The sequence below is a fragment of the Acipenser ruthenus genome, chromosome 3, assembly GCF_902713425.1.
Source record: "Acipenser ruthenus chromosome 3, fAciRut3.2 maternal haplotype, whole genome shotgun sequence".
NCBI classification, from domain to species: domain Eukaryota; kingdom Metazoa; phylum Chordata; class Actinopteri; order Acipenseriformes; family Acipenseridae; genus Acipenser; species Acipenser ruthenus.
The window spans coordinates 66,387,653-66,398,152 of record NC_081191.1 but is presented as its reverse complement, the minus strand read 5'-3'; the positions used below and the strand labels follow the sequence as shown (position 1 = coordinate 66,398,152).

The window sequence follows — 10,500 nt, the reverse complement described above, 5'->3', positions numbered from 1 at the left end:
ACAGTATGTTAAACACAAAATATGTTTCAAAACTTATCTGTGCTGTATAATGACTATCAAATAATGATATGCAGTGAGATTAAACATATGTAAATAACACTGCCAGTTCGGTTTCCTGTGTGTTTAATTTGTGCTTGTGCTTGCATTGATTTAAGGTACTTCCAGACAGCTGGAAAAAAAAAATCAAATAGCAGCCCAAAACCCTGGTTGATATGATTGCTCGAATGCGGTGTCATTCACAAACAGACCCTGCCCTGTGTAGGCTGGCTAGACTAGACACAGGAGTACAATTACATCTCGCTGTGTTACTCGGACAGTGCTGTCTGTTAAACTTCAGAAGTTACAACTCGGGAGTGAACGTTTCTCAACATATCGACAGAACAACCAGCAGAGCGACACTATGAGGGAAATAGTTCACATACAAGCAGGCCAATGTGGTAACCAAATTGGAACCAAGGTAAACTAGTTCTGTGTAATAGTTTTTTATATATATATATATATATATATATATATATATATATATATATATATATATATTCATTTGTTGTGGTTCTATTTTGAAGCTGTTAAATTAAGAAGTTTGTTAGATTTACCATTTTTTTAAATGTATTTGTACATTTCATATAATGTTTTTTTTTTTTTTTTTTAACGAGGCAGAATGTGAAGTTAAAATAACGTTGTAATTCAGTCCAGTATATTGGGAGGGTCACCTCACTATAACTGTTTGTCTACATGATATAGTCATGGCTGGAATTTTCGGTTTTCATTTTCTGTTATGTATAGCTAAGACCAAAAATGTTGCATCACCCTATATAATTAACTAATTTTGCTTCATAATATTAAGTTAACATATCGAATTACATATCACTTTGTAGTTTTCCATATGCTTAATGAAAAACAGACAAAATATAATTTTGTAGTTTCTTTGCTTGCATGATGGTAAATAGAATATGTAAATTATGTTCATAGTTTTTTGTTTTTTTTTAATTATGTCTCAATCTTAAAATTCTAGGTGATGCTAAACTTTTGGCCATAACTGTAGACTTGAAGATTAAAGTTTGTACTATTATTAGTAGTAGTAGTAGTAGTCGTAGTAGTCCTATTTAAGACCCGGAAAACACCAACTGCCCAGTGGCGGCCGGAGAAAAAATTCAATTTAGCACCCCTAAACAAATAGGGGTGCTAACAAGGAAACCGGTTAAAAGGACTGTAAATTAAATATGCAAAACAAAAGTAGTAGTCGTAGTCATAGTAGCTGTAGTATAAATTATAGGTTTTGTTTTTTAAATGTTTTAGCAAAATTCCTGACTAATAATCTTTGTATAACATTTTTCGATCCGCTATCCAGGGAGTAACCCGCGAGTATTCAAGAATTCATCAGCTGTCCGGCAAGGCTCTAGTTGACTGTATGTAATCAGAGGGATCTGTAGTCACCAAGGCTGATCACTGAATCATCTGTTTCTAATTTTGCAGTTTTGGGAAGTGATCAGTGATGAACATGGTATCGACCCAGCAGGAAATTATATCGGTGACTCAACTCTGCAGCTGGAGAGGATAAACGTTTACTACAATGAGGCATCCTGTAAGTTTATTATCCAATCGCCATCGAGGTTATATGTTAGCCAAAGTGACAAGAGAAGTGCAGGTTTTAGGTAAAAGTGCGTATATTCTCAAATTTTAAATGTGTCTTCAGTGCCACAGGTTATGACGGATCGTTGGGTGGAAATGTGTGTCCATGTGGTTGTAAGTCTTCTTTGTTTCAGAAACAGGGTTTAGCATATGCATACTCATAATAACAGAACATTTTTATAATTTAAAGCTAAACCTACCATTATATAAATCAGGAGTCTGTAATAGTATTTATTTATTGATTGATTGATTTATTTATAAAAAATATTGATGATCGTCAGATCCACTGAGATACAGCATCTCATTGACTGGGATGTCCAGTCCTCATTTACTGAAGATTATTTTTTTGTAATTTCCCAGGATAGGTGGAATTTAGCCAGGACATTCGATTTAAAATAGTCTACTACACAATTTGATAAAAACAGAAATTTAAAAAAAGAGATACAAAAATGTGGTTTTAATTCTAAAATTAGAAAAAACTAAGATAAAAAGCTAGTTGGTAGAAATAGAACAATTAAAATAGTCTAAAATAAACATTTAATATAACTGGAATACAAATAAATAAAAAAGGTTCACGTTTTACCTTTCTTCCTGTCACGTGGCTTATAAGAATCTATGTTTTAAAATGTTTGCAGTTCATTAAAACATTTTCAAATGTAGATGTTCTATAAAAACTAAACTTAACACACAGTGGGCCTTATTCAATTACCATTGTGCTGCGTTAACACCAACTTCTTTCTACATCGAAAACTAAACTTGGTGTTAAAAATCTTAAAGTAAAGAACTCAGGAGGTTTATCTAAGAACTCCCAAATCCATATTAGAATCTTGCTATTTCTGTAACTTTGTCAGTAAAGTTTCAGTTTCATCACCCTTACTCATCATTAGGACTTGTTTCCTTGTACCCCATTCATGTTCTCCTTCAGCCCAGAAGTATGTTCCACGAGCGGTTCTGGTTGATTTGGAGGCTGGCACAATGGATAGTGTTCGATCGGGGCCTTTTGGTCAACTTTTCAGGCCTGATAACTTCATTTTTGGTGAGTATACAACAGCAAAGTGCATGAATGCATCTTTTTGGCAATGATATTTAATAATAACAATAAATATAGGAGTTTAGAGCACTTGTTCTTGCCAGGCCCTGAGTGTTGTATTATGGTAATATAATAATTTATGCAATTCTCAGCTAGATTTTGTGTACTTTTTCATTTCTGAAAAATGTTTCTGGTTTTATTTCATTTTTTTCAGTATTTAAATATGAAAGTTGTGTCTTTATGAGATTTTCACTTTTATTCCACAGCACCCCCTGGTGCCTAGGTTTAGGATAAATCATGAAGAACTCTTATATTTGCCAGAAGCTTTGATCAGAATGCTGACTAACAAACTTCATTGTGTACCTGATTCCAGCATAGTGCTGACAGACTTTTTAGCCTATTCAGCATTGCCAAGCTGTTCGGTATCCGTGCAGCTGTCAGGAACAGGGGGAGTATGTGCTTTCCCTAATAAACCACAGATATATATTGAGTCCGAGTCACTATCAGTCTTTGAAACAAACTCAAATCAATTTTCAGTAAACTAGTGGTAGTAGTAGGGGAACAGTTCACCTAACGGACGTTGTCCGATATCCCTCTGGAAAAATGCACAAATAATTAAAAATAAATAAATTAATAATGATTTTGATTGATTTTTTCTAGCTAGACTATTCTGTTCACATGCTTTTTTCAACTTGTCTGTCACTAATTTATTTTCTTTTCTTTTGGAATTGGAATTAGAATACTGTTTGAATGTACCTGAAGTTTATAGATAAGCTTCAAGTTCAGGTTTGTGGACATTGCCGGAACTGTATATATATATATCAACACATGATCAACACAGCAGCTCTTGAGCCTCTATTTAAAAATTTTAGACAGGAAAAATTAAACAAACCAGATTATGCGTGGGCACACATAGTGATCTATAGGAAAGCCATCTGGGACAAAAACGCTTAGTGCTGCTTTAGAGCGAGTCAGAATCTCATGGGACAGAAAAAAGGCAAGCACGTCATTCTGAAATGCCTCGCTTAAACAGTACCTGAAAATGTTATAGTGATTTTTATATAGGTTGTATATATTATATATTTTTTGTTGCGACTTTCTGTTATGTGGAATGTAATAAACAAGAACCAAAATGGTGACTTTTTTTCCCCTTCACCTTACAATGCCATCTCCATGTTTGTTTTATTTGAAGTTTTTAAAGTTAAATTTCAGTTTTCGTTTGCTTGTTCACCTACAAAAAGACACAAGTAAACCTCATGTTATTACTTTATGAAAATGGGTCGATGGCCACTGTTCACTGTGAAGAAACGGCAATGGCAAGGAATGGAAAAAAGGAAATTAAATAAAATGCTGTGTCAACTTTATGTACTATTTATTTTCGGGAATAAACAAAACAACGTTTAACTTGAACTGCTATTTGACATCCTTTGTTTTGTAGTTAATTCACTGGCGTAATGTAAGTCCTACACAACTTATTCTTTACTCCTGTGATATTTTTCTATTTTAACGTGTTACATATCGTAAGGTCTTGCTGTAAAATAAAGACACACACGCAGGGCCAGGGCCACGCCCCCTGCTCCTGCTGCTATGCTGTCTCTGCCTGCGTTCAGAGCAATATAATGGCTTTTATTACTTTTTGAAAAACAAATGAATATCCAAACTAATATTTAAATTATGAACAAATATCCAAACATGTAAATCCTGTGTTCGTCACAGCACTAATATATATAAGAACATAAGAAAGTTTACAAACGAGAGGAGGCCATTCGGCCCATCTTGCTCGTTTGGTTGTTAGTAGCTTATTGATCCCAGAATCTCATCAAGCAGCTTCTTGAAGGATCCCAGGGTGTCAGCTTCAACAACATTACCAGACCCTCACAATTCTCTGTGTAAAAAAGTGCCTCCTATTTTCTGTTCTATATAGACGTTTACTGCATAATTGAATACTTTTTTGAGGTTTCTATAGTTCATCATATGTTAAAGTGGTACATACATGCACTTTATTAATATAGTCATTCTAAAATGACCTGCATTCTTTCCATTTAAGTTATTTGTATTAATTGGCATGAGTTAAAAGTTTCCAATAACACATAAAAGGGAAGGATACCATTTTCAATACATTTTAAAAACCTGTTTAATATACTATCATGTGTTTTGTACAATTCTCTAGTAATGTTTCTGAAGATCATTAAGTATCTGGCTTACAATGTACTCAGCCATGGGGGCTGCTCCAAAAACTGAATTTCTGAAGTTATATGAATTATCATTTCCACACATTTGCAACTGTGAAAACAAAGTCACAGTTGCAGATGGCATACAAATAGTCTCAAACACTTGTTCGGCATATTCCACGTGACAAAAAAAAAAAAAAAAAAACAAACAAAAACAAACACACATTTTGGTGCTTCTGTGTTAATTATCAGCAACATCACTGCAACTAAAATATTATTTTATGATTTCTTCAGTGCAGTGCAGGATGCCATAGGGATTCTGTTGTCATCATTTTTAAAACCACTTCATTTTGATAGAGTAAATACAGTACATACAGGGATAAAAATTTGAAATATATGAGGATTAAATATGATTGTTGTTGTATTACTACAGGGCAAACAGGTGCAGGGAACAACTGGGCAAAAGGCCATTATACTGAAGGGGCCGAGCTGGTGGACTCTGTGCTGGATGTGGTGAGGAAAGAATGTGAGCACTGTGACTGTCTACAGGGGTTTCAGCTCACTCACTCCCTGGGAGGAGGCACAGGCTCTGGAATGGGAACGCTACTCATCAGCAAAATCCGAGAGGAATATCCCGACAGGATTATGAACACCTTCAGCGTTATGCCTTCTCCCAAAGTGTCAGACACTGTAGTTGAACCTTACAATGCCACCTTGTCCGTCCATCAGCTGGTTGAGAATACTGATGAAACTTACTGCATCGACAACGAGGCCCTTTACGACATCTGCTTTCGCACACTCAAGCTCACCACCCCCACCTATGGGGACCTGAACCACTTGGTGTCATCGACAATGAGTGGGGTCACCACCTCCCTGAGATTCCCTGGACAGCTCAATGCAGATCTACGGAAGCTAGCTGTCAACATGGTGCCATTCCCTCGCCTCCATTTCTTCATGCCTGGTTTTGCACCACTCACAGCCCGTGGCAGCCAGCAGTACCGTGCTCTCACAGTCCCCGAGCTGACACAGCAAATGTTTGATGCCAAGAACATGATGGCGGCCTGCGACCCAAGGCACGGGCGCTACCTAACAGTGGCCACCGTCTTCCGGGGTCCAATGTCGATGAAAGAGGTGGACGAGCAGATGCTGGCTATCCAGAACAAGAACAGTAGTTACTTTGTGGAGTGGATTCCAAATAATGTCAAGGTGGCAGTGTGCGACATTCCTCCCCAAGGCCTCAAGATGGCTTCCACGTTCATAGGCAACAGCACCGCCATTCAGGAGCTGTTCAAGCGAATCTCAGAGCAGTTCTCTGCCATGTTCAGGAGAAAGGCTTTCCTCCACTGGTTCACTGGGGAAGGGATGGACGAGATGGAGTTCACAGAGGCAGAAAGCAACATGAACGACCTTGTCTCGGAGTATCAGCAGTACCAGGAGGCCACAGCCAATGATGGAGAGGAGACATTCGAGGAGGATGAGGAAGAAGTGAATGAATAAACTAAACAATTAATTATTAAGCCCAATATTCTGTTGTTTTCCTCAATATAAAGTGCATTTTGTGGTTTGTATTCTTAAAGCAATGTGAGCCCAAGCAAGAGTTTTTGTTACACCGTATTATTAACGTGAACGTTTTGAAGAAATAACAGTGCAGTTACAATAAACAGTTAAAACACTTTTTGTTTTTTTACTGAATGAGTTTTCATTTTTATAAAAGTTTGAGTTTATTTACAGTAAGTAGATTCCTACATATTGGCTAGTCTAATAATGTAGGTTAACGTAACAGAAACTTTCACAGCCCTTGACAGGTTTTTGTCGTATAACTGAATCAGCAATATACAGTTGTAGTCAAAAGTTTTCATATCCCAATGGAAATTTATAATTTCTAGAAATTTCTCAAAAACAAATTGTAGGAAAAATCTTTTGTAGCAAAAGTTTTGCTTTTGAGGATGAGAAATAGTCTACAATTATTTTTTTGTTGCAAAACTCCAAAAATGCTAATTCAAAAGTATTCATACCGACAAGGCAGATGAAATTAATAGCTAGTTGAGGCACCTTTTGCAATATTAACCTCTTTTAAATGATTAGGATATTTGTCAACGAACTTTTGGCATGATTCTTTAGTGATTTTTGTCCATTTTTCAACGCAAAATTGTTCCAGTTCATTTAATTTCCGAGGACTTCTCTTGTGCACAGCCTTCTTCAACTCATACCAAAGAGTCTCAATCAGATTTAGATCAGGACTTTGACTAGGCCATTCCAGAACCTTGATGTTATTCTTCTTTAACCCTTTAAGGACCGGGATCGTGTTAACACGATCACACTAAAGTGGGCTTCTAGGGCCTCGATCGTGTAAACATAATAAAAAAAACCACTTTATTTTGATGACTTACATGGCCACCATACATTGCAGTACAGGCTTAAAACACATATGCATGGATAGGGGAGGGACTGACATTCACTTCCTTACATTTTTGTTTTCCGTGTGACGTCACTGAGAGGAGCATTTAATGTCTAAAGGGAGGAGACAGTTTACACGAGCCTGGCAGACAAAAGCAGATACAAAATATCACAGAAACTTGTTCAGAGCTAATAAAAAAAGGGGAAACGCTGTAAATCTGATGTATTTAACATGCTTTTACAATATTTATAAATATCAAGAAACGAGTGGATGTAAGCATGTTGGATGTTTCCTTATTACTGATAATAATGGAATGAATAACCTATTATTTTATTTATACATTTTTATTCTGAGAAAATAAATTGAGAGTAGTGTCCATTACTGCTTATATAAGAACCTGAGAATAAACATGTATTATGTCATTGCAATCACTCAGGTGAAATGATGTTTTGTAATTTGCTCATACTTCGATATTTTTCAATAAAATTTTCAGGAAGTATTGTAAGGTCCCTCGGATCATAGATTAACATGTTTTTATACATGTAACTCGAAGTAGAATATATATATATATATATATATATATATATATATATATACACACACATACACACACTGCCGTGAAAAAGTATTTGCCCAGTCTGATTTTCTGCATTTTTGCACATTTTACACATTGTATTTGGTCAGATTTTTTTGTGGGTTGTAGTAGTATATAGAGGGAGTCTGTGAGAAAAAATGACACCAAAGTTTGGTGCTTCTTTCATTTGTTTGGTGTGCAAGGTAATCAAACATGCAATCTTCAGGTGTGAAAAAGTTATTGCCCCCCCCCCTAGTTAACGCAACCCAATTAAAGGGATAATTAGGGTCAGCTGTTTGAGTACGTTGGTTAACAACGAGGTCTGACTTGGGCCAGTCCTGCCCAATATAAATCTGACTAACTCTGGTCCTTACCATCAGAGTGAAGTTGTCAGCACATAGGTTCTAGAGGCACATCATGCCACGAACAAAAGAAATTCCTGAAGACCTCCGGAAAAAAATTGTTGATGACTATCAGTCTGGAAAGGGTTACAAATCCATTTCTAAGGCTCTTGGGGCTCCACCGATCCACAGCCAGAGCCATATTGTCCAAATGGAGAAAATTTGGGACAGGAGTGAATCTTCCCAGGAGTGGCCGTCCTGTCAAAATCTCTCCAAGAGCAAGGCCTAAAGATCTAAAGGCCTCTAAAGGTTTTGTAGCAGAGGGTTTCAAATGATTGGCCAATATCTTTTGGAATGCAATGGAATCCATTTTACCATGTATTGGAACTAAATTTCCTGTGCCATTAGAGGAAAAACAGCCCCAATAGAAGGATATTATCACCTCCATGCTTGACAGTAGGCATGGTGTTCTTTTCTTTGTACGCCTCACCAGACTTTCTCCAAATGTAACGACGATCAGTGTGACAAAATAGCTCGATTTTTGTTTCATCACTCCACAAAACTTTTGACCAGAACTCCTATCCATCATTCAAATTCAATTTTGCAAACTTCAAGCAATTGTCCTTGTGACATTTTTCTAAGAGTGGCTTTTGCCTTGGCCTGCGACCATTGAGACCTTCACCATGCAATAGTCAACCTACGTTTGAAATGGAAACACCAGGCCCACTTGCAGCCAATTCACTTTGAATATCTTTTGCAGTCATTCTCAGATTGTTATTAACCTTCCTCACAATTCTTCTACTTGTTCTTGGTGAAAGAACCTTCTTTCTTCCAGACCGAGGGAGCGTTGTGACAGTACCATGAGTCTTGTACTTCTTGATAATAGAAACAATAGTTGAAATTGGGATACTCAAATGCTTGGACATCTTCTTGTATTGTTCTCCAGCTTTTTGACAATAAATACTTTTCGGGGCTCCCGAGTGGCGCATCCAGTAAAGGCGCTCCGTGCGGAGTGCAGGATGTGCCCTATAGCCTGGAGATCGCAGGTTCGAATCCAGGCTATGTCACAGCCGACCATGACCGGGAGTTCCTAGGGGGCGGTGCACAATTGGCTGAGCGCTGCCCGGGTAGGGAGGGCTTAGGTCAGCAGTGGAGCCGCCAGATCTGTGTTGTCCTCCGGCACTATAGGTCTAGTGGCATTGCTGTGGCTCTGCAGTGCGAAAAATGACGGCTTGGCAAGAGCACTTTTCAGAAGACGCGTGTTCCAGCCTCCGTTTCCCGAGTCGGCAGGGGGGTTGCAAGCGGTGAGCCGAGGATACAGATAATAATTGGGTATGCTAAATTGGGGTGAAAACCGGGGTAAAATAATTGGCGATGACTAAATTTTAAAAAAGAAAAAAAAAAAAAAAAAGACAATAAATAATTTTCTGCCTAAGGTCTACAGATAGCTCTTTACCTTTTCCCATATTGACTTATTGGTACTCTCTAAGAAAATTCACCTACAATCCAGCATTTTCTAAAATTAGGTTCTGCATTATCATATTGAAATGTCTAGCACCTTGTAGACAATACTATCATAGCATCAAAAGGTATGAATACTTCTGAATTTGCATTTTTTGAGTTTTGCAAAAATGCTCAAATAAAGAATTGTAGACTATTGCTTGTAACTTTTTTTCCTAACATAAAGCAGGTCACCATGATCTACATCCACATACAGTACCGTAACAAAGTATGATACCACAATCATGATACCCATTTACAGTATGCGTTATAATTTCATGTAACAATGGTTGATGCCTTTTGGGCAAGTAGTTATTATTATTATTATTATTATTATTATTATTATTATTATTAATTTCTTAGCAGACGCCCTTATCCAGGGCGACTTACAATGGTTACAAGATATCACATTATTTTTACATACAATTACCCATTTATACAGTTGGGTTTTTACTGGAGCAATCTAGGTAAAGTACCTTGCTCAAGGGTACAGCAGCAGTGTCCCCACCGGGGATTGAACCCACGACCCTCCGGTCAAGAGTCCAGAGCCCTAACCACTACTCCACACTGCTGCCCTGTTATGGTTACAAGTATTTGAATTTTATTGGGATTACTACACAATTGCATGAATGTAGAGATTATAAATTTGCTATTAAGAATAAGGTTTTTCTTTTACTATTGCAGTGCTGAAGGGTGTTAGGGAATAATTAAAATGTATGGGATTTACTGTTTAGTTTATCATTTCACATTAGCTCCATTTTTTAGTATTAAATAAAAAAATCCCAGCCAGACTATCTGGTGGCTTGAATTGACTTACCCTGGCTTAAACTCGAGGTGTAGTTTATTTACTTGTTTTA

The 10,500-nt window shown here is 37.1% G+C and overlaps 1 protein-coding gene across 1 annotated transcript; it reads left to right on the top strand.

Annotated features, from left to right (window-relative positions):
- The first annotated feature begins 289 nt into the window (after positions 1–289).
- On the top strand, positions 290–7,719 carry LOC117435694 (tubulin beta-5 chain). Its single transcript, XM_034059051.3, has 4 exons — positions 290–457; positions 1,474–1,582; positions 2,555–2,665; positions 5,264–7,719. The coding sequence occupies exons 1-4, from the start codon at positions 401–403 to the stop codon at positions 6,325–6,327; spliced, it is 1,341 nt and encodes a 446-aa protein (XP_033914942.1). The 5' UTR covers positions 290–400; the 3' UTR covers positions 6,328–7,719.
- The last annotated feature ends 2,781 nt before the right edge of the window (positions 7,720–10,500 follow it).

What these genes read in the sequence shown, in the direction of transcription:
- LOC117435694 (XM_034059051.3), top strand. Translation starts at nt 401, where the DNA reads ATGAGGGAAATAGTTCACATACAAGCAGGCCAATGTGGTAACCAAATT. An exon ending in GTAACCAAATTGGAACCAAG is followed by an intron (nt 458 to 1,473) that starts GTAAACTAGTTC and finishes CTAATTTTGCAG; the next exon opens with TTTTGGGAAGTGATCAGTGA. An exon ending in TTACTACAATGAGGCATCCT is followed by an intron (nt 1,583 to 2,554) that starts GTAAGTTTATTA and finishes GTTCTCCTTCAG; the next exon opens with CCCAGAAGTATGTTCCACGA.